Here is a 19,949-nt window from a genome sequence, read left to right as displayed (position 1 = left end):
TGTGGAGGCAATAGGGGTTTTCAGGCTACAAAACACAGAAGGGTAGCACACTGGCTTTTGGTGGGCTGATGTCTCAAAACCACGGAGCTAACACCTTGCATTTTCAGGTGCTCATTCTTAAAGAAGCCAAATAACAGAGAGTGTACCAGTTCTTTGCTCTGCCATGAATCCTTCTGTTCCACTGCTTTGCCTTTTGCAGTTTAAAGATGCCTAGATACCATTTCCATAGTTGTATAGTTTTAATAGTGATTTCTATTAGAACAGGAACCTTTTCCTGTAGGCACAGGCTACGATGACATTTTGCCTCCAGTACGTCTGTGTTGCTCTTGCACTGGGGACTCCAGCACTGGACACAAGTCTCCAGATGTGGCCGCACCAGTGCTGAATAAAGGGAAAAGCAAACCCATAAAGTCCTAGAAACTGACCTACTCTATTATTTACCATTCAATCAACTCTTTCACTTGCAAACCTGAAATGCTGTTTAAGTGAAAATAACTTGTGAGTAAAGCAGCAAACTTGCTATTTGTTTACCTTGGCCAGCATTTCTTTCACTGTTTTTATGGAGTATCTTAAATCAGGACCACAGGTTCCTTAGTTTTTCCATGGATGCCACTGCAACTAAATAGGTAATAACGATGTTTAAAAAAAGGGTGTGCACAGGCATTTTCCAGAAGGACATCCTCCTTTGTTTCCTTTTTACGGGCACAAACTGCAAAGGATTTACTCCTGGCGGACTTTGTGGACTATCTGTCTTCAGCTCTGTAATTCATGCTGCAGTAAACAAGATCCTTTTTTATTGAGGTGGATTTCACCTACAGCAGAACTGCAGTTGCCTTAGACCCATTTATGGGGCAAGGGTCCAAAACCAGGACAAAGCACAAAAGGTAAAGAAGGGGACAAATACATGTGAACATTAATGTTAATTAATACATTAATTTATTTTCGTTCTGTCACAGGCTGTGACTTGGCCCCCAGAGCAGACTGTATCCTCAGAATCTGCTCCCACCAGAGCTGCTTTGGCAGGCATCTCTCAGCTCAGTTCTCCTCTTGGGTTCAGAGGAAAACCAGAACCACCTGTCAGGGAGGGTCAAGCAGGGACCCACAGCAGCCTCCTGAGCGCCAAAGCCTGCTAGTGCACACGTGGCAGGTGCAGCAAAGGCAGCACACTTCTTGGCTGTGGTTTAGTGCAACGCACTGTTGCTCTGCTCCTCAAAGGTCATCTTGCCCAGCAGCTGGCTCTCCAGCTCCACATTGCTCACTGGCAGCTGAAAGAAGTTCATCTCAGCTGCCAAAGCAGCCATGGCAGAGGGGTCCTGGCCAAACTGTGCCCGGAGCATCATATCCATTTTCTCCAGGCGCCGCTTGAGCCTCTTGGCCTCGCGCTCGCGGATGAGCCGGGCTTGCCGCTTCTCGGGGGTCTCGTTGGCGCGTTTCAGGCGCATGGCTTCCCGGTCCCTCTGCAGCCGCCGTGCCCGCTGCTCATCTGTCTCCTGCATGCGCTGCAGCCGCTTGGCTTCCCGATCCCGCATGCGCCTCACTTCGCGCTCCTCAGGTGTCTCATTGTCCCGCCGGCTCTTCTTGGCCGTGCGCTCCCGCTCCAGGCGCTGCAACCGCACTTCCAGGGGCTCGTTCTGGCGCCGCAGGGCCCACTTGCGCATGCCGGGGGTCTGCGCCTCAAGCAGCTTGCGGTACGCAGCGCAGTTGTTGCACACCAGGAGGATGCCCGCGGGGTACACAGGGGTGCAGAAGGCAACATCCTTACCCTCGGCGCTGGAGGGGCCCTGGCTCTGCGGTGCCGGCAGCCGATCCGCACTGAGCACCTCTGGCAGCTTCTCACTGCAAAGCAGGAGGAACGGAGTCAGAGGCTTGGTGCTGTGGGCACAGTCCCCATGGGCTGCCGTGAACAATGCTCCCGCTACAGCCCATGGCAGAGCCCTCTGCTAAATCATGTGCCCACAGATATGTCTGAGTATCTAAAATAAAGCACACTCCAATCCAGGGCAAGGAAGTGGATTAGCCCAGAGCAGTATCTGGGTTGGAAGAGTGCAAGAGTGGGAATAAACCAGCAAGCTGCTCCTCCCCATCATCTCTGAATTTCTCTTTTTAGCCCCATACCACTGGTCAGTGGATAATCTCCCACTAGGCAGGACACAAAGGAAGAACATTCTGGTCTCTGCCTGTAGTCCTGCTCTGGACATGATGAACACATCTGGATAGTGCAGCCTTACTCCAATGGATTGCTGGACAAGGGAGGGGTGGATTGTTCTCCAGTGACTGGAGCCCACAGCACCTTCTCTAGCTCTGCACAGTGCTAAGAAAGACCCTTTTACCAGCACAGCCTGCAGATGTCTAGGCAGGGGATGCAGACCTGCACACAGGAAGGGATCAAGAGAATCTCACTCACGGGGGGTGTTTAGCACTGTCCTACAGGCCTCAGTGGGTCCAGAGCCACAACTTCTGAGTCATTCAAGGCAACCCACCTAATCTGTAATGTGCTGCCCTAGCCCACTCATTGGCCAGGGTGACCCTGACCTGTTGAAGGTGGCGTGGCTGGTGAAGCGTGCTCCACAAACTGCACAGTTGGACAGCTGGTCCTCTGAGTGGATCAGGAGATGTCTGCCAAGGGATCCTGGGGAGCTGAGGGCTCTGCCACACACAGGACACAGGTAGCTCTTGGCACTCACCACCGCTCCAGTGTGCTGCAAAACAACCACTCAGGTGGTAGTTACATATTGCCCAGCTCCCTGCCCAGTCCAAGGCATGCTCAAACCATTCTGTTCAGTCTCTTGGAATGGGAACACTTTACCACTAAACCTCTGTCTGCCAGCTTCTAGACCAAGCTCAAGACAAGTAATTCATTGTGTCACAGGTAAAACAAGGAGAAAACGCCTTTAAAGCTCAGCTCCAGTGCAGGAGAAAAACTTAGGGCCAAAACACTTGGACTGTAAGACCTTGTTTTCAGGAACACATTTGAGGAATTGCTGGTGCAGGACAAAGCATGACTCAATTAAAGCAAGGCTGGATGCTGATAAAGAAGCATTTACATGGAGACAACTGGTACAGGTAAGTTCTATTTCATTCCTTCTGCTACAGACTTTGATGTGCCATGAAGAAAGCACTGACAACAAAACCTAAGATTTCATCACAGATTTCTTGCAAAACTGGAATCATTTTGAGGAAGAACAGCTATTCTCAAGGATAATTACAGGAACTGTAATGAAGTATAACATAAGTGACCAGGAGGAAGGTTTCTTATCTCACTGAATAATAAAAAATTGCTTCCATGTTTAGTTTGAAGAAACTGCCTGGTTTTAGCCTGAAATTCTTGCAGAGACTGCCTTGGCATTATGTTTTCCAGATCTGTAGACCAGGGCCTTGCTAATTCTTTTCCCCCAGACACCCTCTGGACACAGTTTACAGCTGTAAACTTCAGTCACATCCTAGGCAGAAACTCAGTTCTGTGGTTGCAAAGACCAGAACAAAGTTACCCTGTGCTTTGAGTTGTTTCTGGATTTGAGGCTTCAGGCCAGAGATGCCCCACAGTTGGAACTATCCCTACCTGGTAGACATGAGCGATGAGTTGGTCTCTGCTTCCACACTCGAGCTGGCAGAGGGGGCATTGTGACAGTCCCAGTATGGGCTCAGCATTCACATTCTCAGGCACCTAGGGGCAGGAACAGCCACTCCGTGTAAGGCACAGAGACCCCCCCAGGCACACTGACCTTCCTTGCCTCCTCCCAGTCCTGCCAGGGCTGGCTTGGCTGCTTGACATCTGAAAGAAACCTTCATGTTGCCTCTGAGCAAAACCCCTGCATCTCAAGGAGAGGGGGCAGAAGCCTCACTTGCACCCAGGTTCTTGCCAGCACAGTGATTCTAGAAGGCAGGGCCTTTTCTGTGGCAAGGGGAAGCCAATTGGAGAATGCACCAGAACCAAGGGAAGGGGATGCACTCTGCAAGCATCTTGGCCAGTTTGTGCCTGCTATCTCCTGTTCCAGGCAGCCAAAAAGCTCTTCATACCCTTTCCTCCTGCCAGGAGACATTGTTTGGAGGAGGTGGGAGGGAGAGAAAGATAAAGAAACATGATGGGGAGAGAAAGTGTTTAGAGAGTTCCCAGTACCCTTTCTCTCCCTGGAGGCTGTGGTGAGTGCAGAACCAGTACACACTTGCCTCATTTTCTCTTATCAATGGGGTTCCAGCCACAGGACGTTCTGTGTTTTCTAATTCCTTCTTCACTTTCACCATTGAGCCATCTTCCTCAGATGTATGGGAAGAAACTTCATCCTGAGTGGTTTCCTCATCTTCGCTGCCACCTGAAATAAGCAGAACAGTTTTACCAAGTGTCAGGACACTGATGGCACTCACAGGCCTTAACTGTGCTGAGCAGCATTACAGCCTCTGCCCACCCTCTCCAACTACGGGTTGCATCTGAACTCAGTCTAGGGCACTTGAGTCCCTGGGGTCTTACACTGCCTTGCTCTTCAGCCAGATCTTCAGCCAGAGCTGCTGCTGTTCCCACCCTGCTCTGGTGAAATGGCACAGGGTCCCATGGCATTGCCCAGTCTGTGCTGTGCTAGTCTGGTCCTTAGGACAAAGTCCTGCACTGCAGCCAAGGGGTAACCCAGAGGAGGAGCTGGGTAAGACAGTCCTCAGAGGACTCGCACACACTGCACAGCCCTCAGCCTCACCCCTTTCCAGTCTCCCCAGTCTACTACCTTGGTGTTACTGGAAGGGGCAGAACTCACTGCTGCTGGAGTCAGGGTCTTGCAGCGGACGAATTGTTGGCCTTTGGTCCCCAAGAGGTCCAGGAAAGTTATTTTTCATCATGGCTTGGCGGGCTTGCTCCTCCAGCCCTGCAAAGACTTGCTCCCCTAGCAGCCACAAAGACAAAGAGTCAGACTGGTGCTGTTCCACTGCTTCCCACCATCAAGGCTTACCAAAAATACAACAGGCGTGGGGCTGCTCACCTGCACTGTGCAGAACCTCTGGAGTCACCTCTTGGAAAGCACTTAGTTCACTTCTCTGCTTGCCTACCCTGCCACACCAGCCTCTGGCACCTGCTGATGTGAGTCCAGTGCCTGGATGTAGAAGAGTCTCACTAGTGGCAATGTGCAGCACTGGGCTGCCCTCCGCATACACTCCAGCCACAAAACACCTGTGACCCCATGTATCTGCCATAAATAGCCAGGTGACTCTTGCTGCTGCCAAGCTATCCACCAATATCCTACAGCACAGCTCAGGGAAGCCCCTGGGGACTGTGACAGTATCCCAGATCAGGGAGAGTACTGTATAGCTCTTCTAAATTATTAACTCTTATTCCTAGCTACAGCAGGCATTTTGCACAAAAATAGCACCTCCCTAAGTGCCCAGTACCTCACCTGCCCACCACAGTGATATGCAAATTAGGGGTTGTCCTTGGCATGCTCTGTCACTTTCTTCTGTCCCAGGAGGGATGAGGACAAGCTGCCTTTACAGAAGGTGTCTATGCTTGGAGCTGGTGTTCTCCTGTGTATATGATGAGTAGAAAACTACCCTGCCTTGCCCAGGAATGGCTCTTGCTAAAATAAATCTCACTGGCACTTCATATGCTCAAAACAGAAACCTAAGGGAATGACCCCAGGGAGCTGAGATGCATGCTTAGGACAAACCTATTTGTTTAGTTGAAAACAGTGATCACAAGTACCTCAGCTCAACAGGACATGGCAAACACCTTGAAAGAAAGTATTTATTTGTGCTCTGAATGAAAACTTTTTACAGCAATCCCTGCTCAAAGAAGTTTTGGTTCCAGAGAATAACAATAAAAGGCAACCATTAATTTTCGTATTAAAACAAACAAATTACATTGTTCCACATGTAGTCATTTACCTTTTCCAGTGGATGAGCTGGGACGCTTGGGAAAGGTGCTGAAGTTCCCAGCAGGCTGGCTTTTGAGTTGATTTATCAACTGATTTGTAAGTGCTCAAGAACCACTCAAAGCACAAATGTGAAAATGCCAAGGAAAATGCAGTGCATTTTTCACATAAAATCAAAACATAGCTTTCAAAAGACCAAGTTACCTTTTAGTACAGGGCCACAGCGGGCACCAGTATAACCAGGAAACTGAACTCCTGAGAGAAAGCACCAGTCCTGATACAAGGACAGGTACATTCCCACGTGCTGAACTGTTCCAACCAGTGCTGCTCCATGTTCCCACTCACACTGCCTTCCTTGGAGCTCACCTTGCAATTTTGGCAGGGCTTTAAAAAGCTGTGATTTATGGAAGATTTCAAAGACCTTCAGAAGTTTCACTGAGACTGTGGGAGAAGAGTTTTTGTTCCCAATGTCCCCATGTAGGTTTCCAAAAGCATTTGAAGGCTTTTACCATTTTCTTTCAGAAATGTGAGAAAGAGTGCTGTAGAGAAGATTTGAGAGCACAATCCATGTGCATGAGGAGAGGTGCTGAGGAGCACCAAATCTATTTGTCACTGAAAGCAGCAGGGACCATCATGACTGCTGTGACACCCTTTCAGAAGCCATTCCAGCACTGAATGGTTTTCATGACCTGGAGTGCTGTTTTTGTATCGGGACCACAGCCTCACATTGGTGGGACTGAGACACAGACTGTACAAGCAGCAGACACCACAGAATTCCAGTGCCTCTCCAAGAAGCAGAAACCCACAAACCACCAGGATAAAAGTCCATAGATCAAAAAAGCATTGCAAGAGAAAGAGAAAGCATAGTGAACTGAGGAAATGCAGAACACAGGACAGATGTAAAACTGTGATGGGAGATGTGCTGCTACCTTTGACAGAGTTCCAAAACAGAATTCCCAAATGCCTGAGGCCGCTCATTTGTTTTCTTCCCCCTATTCCCTTTCAGACAGATTACACTCCCACTGAGCAGCAGCCTGGAGTCCAAAGGCAGGGCAGGTTCCTGCTCAGTTATGCAAACCATGCAGGATTTAAGAGCTGGAATCTTTATCTGAGGTGACAGAAGGAACACTGTCATCAGTCACAGTAACTGAGCAATTGTGTGTGCCTCCAGCCTCTGTGCAACACCTCCAGTACCCAGTGAGCATTGACTCAGCACAGTGCAGAGAACAACCCGCTTACAGCCAGCAATGCAAGCTGTTAACCACACCCGTGCTGTTAGCAGGCCATGTCCTGTGCATCCTCCCCAGCCTCTATCTAAAAACATCACGGGACTGGGAAAGGCAAACACGGAAAAATACTGTCTTCCACTTGTACAAAATTTTTAATGTATTACAGTAATAGTGTACAAAAGAATTTAGGAAAGAATGTCCTGTTCATCTACTGACAGACTAAGTCCTCCTTTGATGAAGCTTTACAGCTTTAATGTTGGATAGGTCCAGGGTTATACTTTTGATGTTTTGCACACACATGCTCATAAACAGACACACCCCCACCTCCACCCCACTTTGGGTACGCTTCCATTCACTTGGAAGAGGACTTGGACAGGCACCCGCTTTAGGCTCACTGCCGTAAGCAAAGGATGTTATGCTCAACAGTGAATTCACAGACTCTTCTCCAGAAGTTTCTTTATTAAATACAAACAGGGCTGCAGGCTGACCACAACACCAAAACAAGTCACTGTAGTTGTTTACAAACAGCTAGAGATGTAGGACAAGAGAGATGACATAAATGCCTCTGCTTTGTATTCCATTCTCCTCTCCATACTGCTGGGTATGAGAGGGATGCCAAGTCAGCAGTGGAGGTAGGGGACAGCCCTGTGGTACTGTGTAACATGGGCAGGCATGACTGCTAGGGTATCAGCCCTGAGCCCTTCCCTTCTTGAACTGTATGAATGCAGGATAACTCTCAGGTGTTCTGGAAAATAAACACAGAAACAAATAACTCCCACCCCAAAATCCACAAAACAAAATCCAAAGGGACTACATCATTCTCCTGCCTTCCTTTCTAAACAGAATGGTCTCTCAGAGATGAGTCAGTTTATTCCCTCCTTGTACATAAATTAAAAGTCCCTGTTCATGTAGGTCTTCTCTGTGTTCCTGGACCTGAAATTTGCAAGTCTTTCCACCACTGTGGATCTATTCCACCTGCCCCATGGCTATTCTGGGTTGTCCACACTGCTGTAGTGGTTACTGAAATGAAAAACAACACAATTGAAACGGTTAACAATGGCAGTCCACGGAGCCCTTCAGAACCAAGGGATTTGATGCAAGGAACATTTCTGCTCGGTTGTGAATGCTGGGTGCTATTTCTTGCAAGATACTTTCCCTTCAAAATGAGACTATTATAGACAAGAGAATCCAAGGAACACTAAAGAGCACAGAACATGTGTGTGTTAGAGAGAGAGGGAAGGAAATAGAGGATTAATGGGATACTGGAGCCATTATAAATAGAGCTCGGAAGCAGGAATTAATCTGACTAACAAAAGCTCTTATCCAGAGTTCTAAAATAAGCATCAGCTGCAGAGGACACAAGCAATAGAAAGCAAAGCAGCTTGTGGACAGCAGGGAGAGAGAAGTGCATGCTAATACCTGGAATAAATTTTGGCAAGCGCGAAGGCAGCAAGTGGTCCGTGACTGGTGGGGTGACAGTGCAGTAACAGATGAATGCAAGAACAGATGAACTGCATAGAGTTTTTATACTTTTATATTGCATACTCTGGGAGAAATTAAAGACCAAATTGATTCAATTAAGGTATCTCCCCACAAACAATTTAACTGCATTTTATTTTTCAACAAGCATATTCCACTATTACTGCTCTGTTTGTTAGCACTTTGTCAGGTATGTTTTTCATGCACCACATGTCAAAATAAAATTATATTCTTAAGAGCCATTTATGTGCTGCAGGGGAAATGACTACAATTAAAATTGTGGGACTGGTCATCATGCACAGAAAGACTTTTGTGATAAATTTTACCACAATTTTTATCATTGCTTCAGTATTATTTTGAATTTCCTTACATATCAACTTCTATTTAAAACTGTTTTGATTTGTAATCATACAATCTCCTAGCTGGTTTGCTCTGCTTGCCAAGCAAAGTGATTCTGTCCTAAGCGAGGACAGAAAACCATGTTGTTGTGAGAGCAAGGTGAAATGAGGGCCATGCCAAGCCTGGAAAGTAATCCTGGAAAGAGGAGACACCAAGCAAGCCAAGGAGAGGAAATCGGCAGCTGTCACTCGCCCTAGTGAGTCCAAGAAGGAAGAGAAGATGGAGTGGCCATGCAAGGAAGAAGTAGGCACCATCCTCCCATCAAATCTGTCCAGTCATATATGCACAGTCGTATTTATGCAAATCCAAGAGGCAGTCCCCCAGCCCCGTAGCCTGCCAAATCAGACCCCAGCTGCAGGCAACTGCGTAAAAAGCTGCATACCTGCTGTCCCTTTCATTCCTCTCCTCCCAACCACTGCAGACCCTGTGAAGAAGTCCCAGTAACGTGTCTGCTATGTCTCAGCCTGACTCCTCATTCTGCTGGCTCACCCCGTTCTTGGAGCCGGCGTTTTCTCCGATTATCCTCGTCAGGGCACTGCACGGCATTTCTGGGCCCTCCAGACACACAGCAGGCTAGGTAGACAGAGAAGTCCCAACGATTTCGTGGTGTTCATCATAAGACAGACAAGATTTCCATCCCAAGGTGAAGACATCACCATTGACAAGTTTCTGGTATCTCTCGGTCCCCTTATTTTCTTGTGGTCCTACTTGCTGCTCTTGATGGCTCCTGCTGAATAGTTGCTCTGTAGCAACATACTGCATGTAAAGGAGATGAACAGGTCCCAGAACTCCACTCCGTGGCATACCTGATGCTATAACCTCCTGTCCTCTGGCAGCATGTTTGTCAGACAGCTTCCTCCAAAACCAGGACTGGAGATACAATCATTTGTATTGCAGATAAAAAAACAATGTTCACTGTGAAAACAGTGCACCACTGAATTTTGTGATATGTAGAGTTTTGTATATGATAGTACAAGCTTCTGAAGAACACAGCCCTTATGCAGTGAAGTGCAGAAAAGTACTCAGCTAAATACCATGGAAACTCTATCTGCACCATTAGAGCTGCTGTAGTGCTTGCTTTCCATACTCAAGAGATCTCGACTCCGGCCCAGGGAAGACAGCTTAAGTGCATACATGACATAAACTGTGCTCAATAACAGCAGTAATACCTGGGCACTCTAAGAAGCAGAAGTGTCTGGACACAAGGCATGTTACTGCCATCACAGGACAAAATACTGGACATATCAAATTTCTCTAACAACAACTCCAAAGTCATTCATGTACTATCAGACAAATTACACCTACACTCTGCCCACAGTGGAAGCCAGCAACCAGAAGCAGGAATCGGAGAGCACAAGGCAATGCAGGTGCCACAAGCCACACTCCCTGGGAACCCCGCTCTGGCCAACAAGGACAGCTCAGTTGGCTCTGCCAAGCTGCCCAGCCAGTGGGGCTGCGAGTCCCAGACAGAGACAGCTCTTCCCAGGGCACACACCGAGTGTGCAAGGTGTCAGCTCCAGCCCAGTGTTTCCCCTTGCACAGAGAGCAGCATGCACAGATGCCTGTTGCATACCTGTGCACAGAGGCAGCACACATACACACAGACATGCAAGCCAGCAGCACCAGCAATGAGGCAGAGTTAGGGCTGCAGCACTCAGCTCTGTCTTGCACTCCTGACAGCTACTGCAGCCAAAAAAACACAGGGCCCTCTCAGCAGCCTTGCTGTCACAGAGCTACAGAAATGGAAACTTGTTTTCCTAATTCCAGCCCAAATTCCAAGCATGTTTCCAGCCACAAACCTGAGTATGAACAAGGGCATAATTTCAGGCCCCTCAAATTCCCTCTGCTGCCAAACAAAAGCTATACATGTGCGGTTTCCCCTCTGCAGCCAAGCCTCCATCTGTCTCCCAGCTCCACTGGTGCCTGGCTGTAGCCTGCCCACAAGAAGTGCTGATGCACAGCATCTTCAGCCCTTTCACTGTCAAACAAATGCTAAGGCCTTGGCAATGATGGAGAAACACAGATCCATCTTACCACCTCAGTTCAAGAATGATCTGGCAGACAGCAGTTATTTGTCCTGTAAATTACTTGGCCACCACCCATTCCTTGACAGGAAAGAGCAAATGGCCTTATTTCATCATCTGGTAGAAACTGTAGAGGTACAGTGAGCTTAAGTAACATGCCCAAGGCCAGTCAGCTGAGTCTGTGGTAGGATGAAGATCAAAACCCAGGACTTGCTGGCTTTTAGCCAGCATGCTCCAACCACCTTGCCTAGAACTTCCTTTGCTATGCAAGAGAGGCCAGAGCCCCAAGCCACATTTTATAGTGTTCTAACTTGTACTTTTGACAGTGTGAATGCAAAACCCAGCTACAGGCCCTGCATATACACACCTGTGTTCACAGCATTAGCTGTTTGTTCAAGCCTCTCCCTGTCCTGCTATGCCAGGACATAGCCAGCTTCCCTCACACACAGAGCTCAGTTTCTCTTCTTTTACACCCTAAGACAAAAGATGAGTAACCACCATTCCCCAAAAGCTGTCCCTTTCCATCACTCCCATCATTCCACTCCTCCCCACCTCTCTCCACAACCCAGCCAGAGCAAGGGTCCCACAATGCTGCATAACCTCATACTCACAGTGAACTTTGTTAGGAGTGGTCTGTTTCCGACGGGACATGTTTCCCTGACCTGGGAGCACAGAGTGTTCCTCCCCTCTGCAGAGGGCTCATCTGAGAAGAGAAGAGTCTGTCACACACTTCACTGAAACCCTCCAAGTCCCTGGACAAGCTCTGCTGGCTGTCCCAGGGTCATTCCCCACCCTTCTGCCTATGGGGCTCATTCTGCCCAGCCGGATTCCAGGCCAGCATCCAACACAATCCACAAGCATGTCACAAATCGTTGTGCATAGGCAGTCCTACCCAGTTCTCAGGTAAAGATCCTGATCCCCTCAAAAAATGAGTGTCCTCTTCAAAAATTACTGCAACCTCAGTCCAAACGCCCTTTTCTCTCCTGCCTATTCCTGCAACCTAATAATCATCCTTGTCGTTGAACTGACAGAGGAAGGTGGCATTTCCAACAGTCCTCTCAGAGAGACAGACAAAAGGAGGAGCTGAACCCATTTCCCACAAGACACATGGACACAGAGATCCTGTCAGCCTCCTTAGAGGGACAAACACACGGATTTCATCAGCTTCTCGCTGACAGAGAGACATGGACATCCCATCAGCTTTCTCAGACAGACAGACAAAAGGATCCTGCCAGCCTCGCACTGCCAGACAGACGCAGGGATACCATCAGCCTTCTCAGATAGATGGACACGAAGATCTCGGCAACCTCCCCAGACAGCGGAATCCAGCCGGCAGTCCCAGCACACGGGAGACGGCAGGAAGGACCTGGCCCGCAAGCGGCCGGACACACAGACAAAGGATGCGGCTCCTCTGGCAGCAGGACGGACGCGGGAACCCTGCCCAGGCCCCACGTCCGACCGGCAGCCCTGACAGACAGGCCGGCTCTGGCAGCGGAGGCCGCGCCGCGGGGCCCGTTCCACCCCTCGCGGGCGGCACCCGCCGCCCGGCCCGGCTCCCCGGTGCCGCCGCAGGCGCCGGGAGCCGCAGACAGACAAAGGGCAGCGGACAGACGGACGGGCAAGATGGCGGAGGGCACCGCCGGGCTGCGCGACGCGAGCGCGGGCACCGGAGGGCACGGCCCGTCCGCAGGCCTCAGCTGCCGGCTTTTCGCTACCTGAAGCGCCTCACCTGTCTGCCATGGATCCAGCCCAGCGCGCCACTCCCGACCGCCCGAGGGAGCTCATCCGTGCCTGCGACGGGGCTCGCCTGCCCCGGCCGCCCCCGCCGGCAGCTCGCCGAGCTCTCGTACCGCCCCGGCTCAGCAGAAGCTCGCGTACCCTGCAAGGCCAAAATGCACGGGTTTAGCGTTAACTTACACCCACCGCGCGCGTTATGAGCTCGCGCACCTGCTGAGGAGAACCGCCCCGCCCTGGGGGCTCGGGGCCGCCTCCCCTCACGGGCCACCGAGCGCCGCGCGGGATCAGCGGGCCCGCTCGGAACGCGCTCTAGGCCCCCTTACCCGGCGGCTGCGGCACCGGGCTCAGGCCCTTGCTGGACTTCGGTCCGACTCTCCTTCACAGCGGCGCCAGCGCCGTGCGGCCCTCAGAGAGCCGAGGACCCCGCGGCCAGGGCACAGCACCCGGCGGAACGCCGCGTTGCCGGAACCGCCGCGCCGGGGGCGGGCACCGGCGGGCGCCTATCAGGCGTGGCACCAGGTAGACGCGCGCAGGGTCCCTCCGCCGGGCCATGTAGTCCCTCTGCTCCGCTCTCCCAGACCGTGCCCCTCTCTCCCCGGCCGTCGTTGCTCCAGGACGGTATTTGCGGAAGCGGGCCGGGACAGCGCCCGCTGCGCCAGCTCGACTGAGCCCCGGCCTGGATGCGGGCAGTGCCGGGGACTGGGTACGGAGAGTGCCGGCTGTGAGGATCACTCCGCAGGCCATGAAGGCTTGCGGCCGCCGCGCGCCATTTTGGGTGACGGACCTGCGGAGCGGCGGGTGGTGAGTTGGGCCGTAGGAGGGCGAGCAGGGCCGTGGGGAGCGCTCGGCGTCCGAGAAGGTGACGGGGAGCCTTGCCTCAGGGTCTCCCGCAGCCCTGGGACTCGCCCCTGGGACCTGCTCCGCTCGTGCTGTGGGATGTTCTCTCGGTACCACCTACCTGGGGAGGGAGAGGGATTTCTCCTCTCAGCCCTCAGGTGCAGCTGCGCCGGTGGAGCTCATGCAGGGCCTCCTGCCCACTGTCCGAACTGTCCCTAGGCATTAGGCCAGAAGCGGCGAGTCTCGCCGAGCGGCTGCTGTAGCTGGCGGCCGTCCCGGCAGCCGGATCAGGCTCGCTCCGCTCTGGGCGGTGGAGCCGCCGGCAGAGAGGGATGGGGAGGTGAGATCCAAACCGAGGTCTTTCTATGTGCTATCTTTTAAGGAAGCTTTTCGTTGATGAACGGTTTTCCTTCATGAACAGTTTTTGGCAAACAGAATGCGATAATTAAAATACTGTTAGAATTTGCTTTCTGTAGGGTTAATAAGTTGAACTGGTTCCTGGGAGACTAAGCATGTCTTCAGTAGGCAGGGAGAGTGTGGGGAATGTGAAACGGCAACTTTTTCCTTCTGATGACGAGATCCTTACAACCTTAGTTTCTAACTAAGTCCTCTAGTTAATTATATAGCTGGTTTATGACGTGTATTTCGATAGGACAGAGATGGGCTGGGCTCTTCAGTTGACTTTTCCATTTTTAAAAAAATGTCCAATAAGGTTTCTTGAAGTTCTAAGGCCAGTCCAATTGGTCTTGGTAAGGTGCAGGGTTATGAAGTGGGAAAGGTAATAATAAGTGCTCGAGGTTCAGTCACTTATAAATAGATTCGGGATTGGCAGACCAGGGCTTGTTTGTATGAGGAATTTCTTGGCCCCCCCCCGCCCAGTAAAACAGTGTCGGGTGTGCTGACTGGCAGTTGTTGGTTCCAGTGACCATCCCTCTTCTCCACAGAAAGGGTGTATCATGTTGGGCTCTGGGTTCAAGGCGGAGCGCTTGCGAGTCAACCTGCGCCTCGTCATCAATCGCCTCAAGCTACTGGAGAAAAAAAAGAGTGAGTATTAAGGGGGCAGGGGGGACCCAGGATGCTTTTGGAGCTCAGGAGACTTGAGAAAGTCGGGGTACTTTCATGGGCCAAGTGTGGAGTGGCTTTTTGCTCTTCCTTGCTGGACCCAGGCCTTGCAACCTGCCCTGGTGCACAAGGAGCTGGAAGAGCAGGCTGGCCACAGTGTGGCCTCTGTCCACCTTCCTGGCAGCTGTTGCAGTGCATTTTGTGGGGTGGTAACTAACAGCTAACATGTGTGGGCTGTGTGTGCTAACAGCACAGTGGAGAACTCCCTGGGTGCTGTGGGAGATCCTCCCCACCTGCCCTGCCCTGACACAGGGAGGTTGTAGGCACAGGAGTGTTTCCAGCAGCCTAAAGTGCACTTCCTTTCTCCCATAAGTTATGGACCTGGACATGAGGGCTCTGCCAAGCCATGCCCGAGTGTCTCATGCTGCAGAGGTTAGGGGAGAGAAGCTGCTGGTGGCTTTATGTGTGATGGGGACATGTGGGTGGTCTGGAGGCAGCAGCCCAGGCCAGCACAGTGACCAGGCTTGGGATGTGTGCTGCAGCTGAGCTGGCCCAGAAGGCAAGGAAGGAGATTGCAGATTACCTGGCAGCTGGAAAAGATGAGCGTGCCAGGATTCGTGTGGAGCACATCATCCGTGAAGATTACCTTGTGGAGGCCATGGAGATCCTGGAGCTGTACTGTGATCTGCTGCTCGCCCGCTTTGGCTTGATCCAGTCCATGAAGTAAGCTCTGGCTGAGAGGGTTCTGCACTCAGGAAAGGGCACTGCTGGGGACAGGTCTGGGGTTCAGAAGGGCACCCGTGTTTGTCTCTCCAGAGACCTTTTCCTCCCCATGTATGGGGGACTGTGGAGCCCAGTGCATAGGATGGGAACTTAAAGGCTAAGCAGATTGATGGCAGCAAAGGCTGGGTGTGTGGGGTGGAGAGAGAATTGTTTTCTTTGGTCGTAGGGAGCTGGATTCTGGCCTGGCAGAGGCAGTATCGACACTGATTTGGGCTGCTCCACGCCTCCAGTCAGAAGTGGCAGAGTTGAAGATTGTGAGTAGGGTTGCTTGAGGGATGCTGCACATGCAGGGTGGGGGTGATGCTGCCAGATGCTGATGGAAGCCTTTGTTTGGGACTTTTTATCATTAAAACAGAGGATTTTATGGGCTCTGCAGATGGACACCAGATGTCCTTGGAGTATCTGGCGTGGCTGCAGCTGCCGAACGGGGGTGCTCTGTGGGAAAAATGAGGGAGGGAGCTGAATGGATATGTGGTTTGAGGTGGGAGAAAGCAGGAATGTGCATGTTCTAGAGGTTATCTCCTGCTGCAGGTTGCTGATCAGTTGTGTGCTAAGTACAGCAAGGAGTATGGGAAGCTGTGCCGGACAAACCAGATTGGGACAGTCAATGACAGGGTAAGGAACTGGTAGAACAGGCAGAGCTGGCAGAGCAGCCACACCTGCCAAGGCTTGCTGCCCCTTGGGCCCCTGGCTAGTGGCTGATGCTTGCAGTCACTCTGGAGCACAGCAGGTGCTGTGCAGCCAGGGCCTGCCTGTGCTGGAGCATGGTGCTGAGGCCCCAGGCAGGGAGGCTCTGCTCTGCTGGTTGTGGATGGGGAAGGGTAGAGAAAACAGAGTCCTGGCCTATGGCTGCCTGCAGCATGTTGTACTGGGTGGAGGGGCCTCCCCAGGGCTGCCTGCTGCTCCCTGGCTGGGATGGCACTGGTACAGAGCTGTTGGGTGTTGCATTGCCCTGGCCCTACTAAGTCTCTCCACCCTTGTGTTCCAGCTGATGCACAAACTGAGCGTGGAAGCACCACCCAAGATCCTGGTGGAGAGATACCTCATTGAGATTGCAAAAAACTACAATGTGCCCTATGAGCCTGACTCAGTGGTGATGGTGAGTGAGCCCCAGGATGTGGCACTGCAGTGAACTGGGTAGTCCTTGTGCTTTGGTGTCTTCTAGACAGCCCTAGCATAGCATGATCCTTCTTCCTCTATGCACTCCTATGGCATGTGGCAGTAGTTACATATGCTACAGCCCGGTTCCCGTTCTGTTTCCCGTTAGTACCACTGTGTAGCTGCTCTCTGTTCTGCTGTTGTGTATTCCCATCTTCTCCATTGACAAATGGTGCGTCTAATGTGTACAGAGGGCAGTGATCATAAGAGATGTGTTGGTGAGCAGAATTCTTCCACGCTTTCCAGGCTGAAGCCCCAGCGGGTGGAGAGGCAGATCTCATTGATGTGGGCTTCACGGATGATGTGAAGAAGGGTGGCCATGGAGCGGGCGGAGGTGGTGGATTTACAGCCCCAATGATAGGTCATGATGGGTTGGTACCCATGCCTGTGATGATGCCTATGCCCATGCCAACAACAAATCCACCCTTCTCCTATCCACCTCCTAAAGGACCGGTGAGTTCCTGGGCTTTGTGTGTTTTCCTTTTTCTGTGAAAGACTCCTGTTGTGGTGCTTAGCTCTATGCCTGCTGACTGTACCTGGTAGCTCAGTGTGTCAGAAGGCCATCTTCTCAGTGTGAGAATGCATGGGATGGAGGCTGTTGGCAGTGCAGCTGAAGCTTAATGTTGCATCTTGACTGTGGACGTGCCTGTTCTCCAGCCAGCCCTCTTTGCCTTCAGGGAACAGAGGAGTCCAGACTTAACTCCTGAGGCAGTCTTCTGACTGCCAGGCTTTTGTCCAGGAGTTGGAGCTGCACTTTGAAGTTGGTAGGCTGGTAGTGTGCCAGGATTCAGTCAAGGAAATCAGGTGAGTGTTGTGGGGTAGGAATAGCACAGAAAAATGTGGAAGAGCCCTTGCATTCAGACCTGCAAGGGGAGAAGACTGAGCCAATGGCTCTTGCAGATGATTTGTTGTAAGGGTGGAAGGTGGGAGCTGAAAAGAACTCCTCCGATCTCTGAGTTAAGTAATTTACAGGATATCTGTGTAGACTGGAGAGCAGAATAGTGGGATGGCTTTGAGTCTTAATATGGTGCCAGCAGTGGTGAAGTACTTTTTGTGGAAAATCTGGGCCAAGTATCATCAGCTGGCAGTTGGCCCAGGCATAAACATGCTGAGGGCTTGTGCCAGGTCTGGGTCCTTGAGGCGCTGTTGTGTGACAAATGAGGACAACTCAAAGCCTTGTGTGAGCCAGAAACCTCTTTCCTATTCTGCAGTTCTACTCACAGGACCAGAAATGGCAGAATATTTCCTTTATTGGCTTGGTACTTCTTGTGCCTTGAAAGATGAAATGTTTACCTGTGCTGGTTCTTTAGAATAACCCACAGTCCAGTTAGCTGACTGCTAGTTAGTCTGCCTGCTCCAGGTGACTACATCTGTCTTAATACTTGAGAATCTCTTCCTTGTAAGCATAAACTCTTACCCACTTGAATACTTGCCTGCATTTATCTAAGACTCTACTTCCTGTGACTCCCATGGCAGCTGTAGACGTGTGGTGTCTGAGATGAGTAGTCTGCTGCATGACTGATCTCTCTGTACAGGAGAACTTCAGTGGCCTGCCAGTGGGGACCTACCAGCCTTTCACTAATATCCACCCACCACCAATTCCGGCAAACCCACCCACATATGAGTCCGTAAGTGCCTGAGATGCATGGCCATTGCAGTCAGCAGAAGGATCCTCAGAGTGCAGTGGTAGCCACAGAGAAGGGAAATGTTTGTAAAGGATACTGCTGCTAACTTCTTGAGCTTTTGGGGTGGTGCTGGCAATGCTTGCTACTGTAGTGAATCACAGTGCACATGACTGAAGGATGACTTGTGGAGTGAAGTTCCTCATTCAACTCAGTGCTTTGGCTGCAAAGGAAAGCCAAGATTTCTCTTGCTCTATTGTTAAAGTGGTGTTAAACAGTTAATGAGCAGAATCCACAAGTTCTGGTTTTTGCAGTGTGAAGGGTTTATCACCCTGAGTCTGTTTAATTATGGGTTTTGAACTAATTAACAGCCTGGATGAGAATTTTGGCTGACCCAGATGCTGTATGTTTAAAGACTCTTCCTTTCACAGACTTTCCTCAGTCCTTAGGGACAACAAAGCAGAGGCTGGAGACTTCCCTTTCTATGCTTGTCTCTGGTTTTGTTGCTGCAGTTTGTCATCATGCCTGCCACTCTGCTTATGGTGACATGCTGTTTGTTTTTGCATCCTGAGTAGGGAGGAGCACAGTTGAGCATTGTGGGTGCTGACGCTTTTGTGTTCTCACAGGTGCAGCAGTGCAGGTGAACTGGGTAGGAATGGGTGTTGAGGGCTGCAGCATGCAGGGAATAAGAAGTTTTACTAGCAGAGCTGAGTGTGCTATGAGCCTTTTTCCCAGACATGCCCAGACCTGAGATGGGTCATTTCATACCCTGCTGCTAGTCACAAGGGCCTGTCAGTGGTTTATGGAGAAAGGCAGCAAGGAGCTATGATGACACACATGAAGGGGCCGGTGTTTTCCCACTGGTTACCTTGATAAATCTTTCTGATCTGATAGTGGATGTGCTTGATTGATCCAGTTCCAGAATATGGTCCATGAAGCTACTTTAGTTGACAAGGAGGGAGAGAAAAGCTGAAGAGCTGCCTCTGTTTCTTGGGAAGAGAGGCAAGTTGTTGCAAAGCCATGGCTGCCTGCTAGGGGTGGGGAGGAGCATGCACTGATCTGCCAGAGCTGTGCCTCTGAGCTCTGCCTGTGTGCTGGTGTGACTGTGCCTGGAGGGACAGAGCTGTAGTAACTGAGAGTGTTTTTCAGATTGATGAGCCTAGCACTGACAAGGATGCTGCTGCACTAGTGCCTGGTGAGTATGTTGAGGTTTGGAAAACCCTTGGGTATTAGGGGCTGTTGAGAAGAAGCCCCTGGTACTGCCTCTTCCTGGAATGACTGTTCCTTTGTGGGGCTCCGTTTGGCCCGGCAAGCATGTGCTGATGGTGAGGTGCAGTGATACTTCTCTTGTAAACAGGGCCTGAGCCCAAGCCAGAAGCTTCTCCTAAACCAAGAGCTGGAGCTCCTAATACCTTTGATAACTTTGTACTGCCCGAGTTGCCGTCTGTGCCAGACACACTGCCAACAGCATCTGCTGGCGCCAACTCTTCTGCCTCAGAAGACATTGACTTCGATGATCTTTCACGGAGATTTGAGGAGCTGAAGAAGAAAACTTAAAACTTCCTGGGCTGCAGGAAGGAGGGGAAGGAGCTGTGATACCTCTCTGAAACAGACTCCCTTTGAAATTGGTTTCCTGTATTAACCTCCAATGAACATGCTCTTCTTTTTGAGCTCTCTTCCTGCTGTACTTACATCAAGTGCTGCCACTTTCCTGATCTTTGCTGCTCCAAGAGATGAACTGTGGGGAATGTTGTGAGAGCGAGGCAAGAA

At 50.9% G+C, this 19,949-nt stretch overlaps 2 protein-coding genes across 6 annotated transcripts; one reads left to right on the top strand and one right to left on the bottom strand.

The window, feature by feature from the left end:
* Window positions 1-917: 917 nt before the first annotated feature.
* ZNF821 (zinc finger protein 821) lies at window positions 918-13,182 on the bottom strand. 3 transcript variants are annotated; one of them, XM_041400757.1, is made up of 9 exons: window positions 13,041-13,182; window positions 12,710-12,859; window positions 11,592-11,683; window positions 4,965-5,075; window positions 4,743-4,868; window positions 4,168-4,310; window positions 3,560-3,664; window positions 2,533-2,699; window positions 918-1,836 (listed from the first exon to the last, which is right to left on the bottom strand). In XM_041400757.1, exons 3-9 carry the CDS (start codon window positions 11,629-11,631, stop codon window positions 1,182-1,184), a joined length of 1,347 nt encoding a protein of 448 aa, XP_041256691.1. In that variant the 5' UTR covers window positions 11,632-11,683; window positions 12,710-12,859; window positions 13,041-13,182; the 3' UTR covers window positions 918-1,181. The 3 variants fall into 3 exon arrangements, with proteins under 3 accessions (XP_041256691.1, XP_041256692.1, XP_041256693.1); XM_041400758.1 differs by lacking the exon at window positions 4,965-5,075; XM_041400759.1 differs by lacking the exons at window positions 4,965-5,075; window positions 11,592-11,683; window positions 12,710-12,859; window positions 13,041-13,182 and having other exon boundaries at window positions 4,713-4,840.
* A 77-nt stretch (window positions 13,183-13,259) lies between these two features.
* IST1 (IST1 factor associated with ESCRT-III) lies at window positions 13,260-19,849 on the top strand. 3 transcript variants are annotated; one of them, XM_041400760.1, is made up of 10 exons: window positions 13,260-13,518; window positions 14,499-14,598; window positions 15,159-15,339; window positions 15,566-15,653; window positions 15,931-16,014; window positions 16,388-16,498; window positions 16,804-17,010; window positions 18,093-18,185; window positions 19,329-19,374; window positions 19,537-19,849. In XM_041400760.1, the coding sequence occupies exons 2-10, from the start codon at window positions 14,511-14,513 to the stop codon at window positions 19,734-19,736; spliced, it is 1,098 nt and encodes a 365-aa protein (XP_041256694.1). In that variant the 5' UTR covers window positions 13,260-13,518; window positions 14,499-14,510; the 3' UTR covers window positions 19,737-19,849. The 3 variants fall into 3 exon arrangements, with proteins under 3 accessions (XP_041256694.1, XP_041256695.1, XP_041256696.1); XM_041400761.1 differs by lacking the exons at window positions 13,260-13,518; window positions 18,093-18,185 and having other exon boundaries at window positions 14,480-14,598; XM_041400762.1 differs by lacking the exons at window positions 13,260-13,518; window positions 14,499-14,598; window positions 15,566-15,653 and having other exon boundaries at window positions 15,204-15,339.
* Window positions 19,850-19,949: the final 100 nt, after the last annotated feature.

Source organism: Onychostruthus taczanowskii, unplaced genomic scaffold (assembly GCF_017590055.1).
Source record: "Onychostruthus taczanowskii isolate IOZ18803 unplaced genomic scaffold, ASM1759005v1 scaffold18, whole genome shotgun sequence".
NCBI classification, from domain to species: Eukaryota; Metazoa; Chordata; class Aves; order Passeriformes; family Passeridae; genus Onychostruthus; species Onychostruthus taczanowskii.
This window is presented reverse-complemented; position numbering and strand designations above follow the sequence as displayed.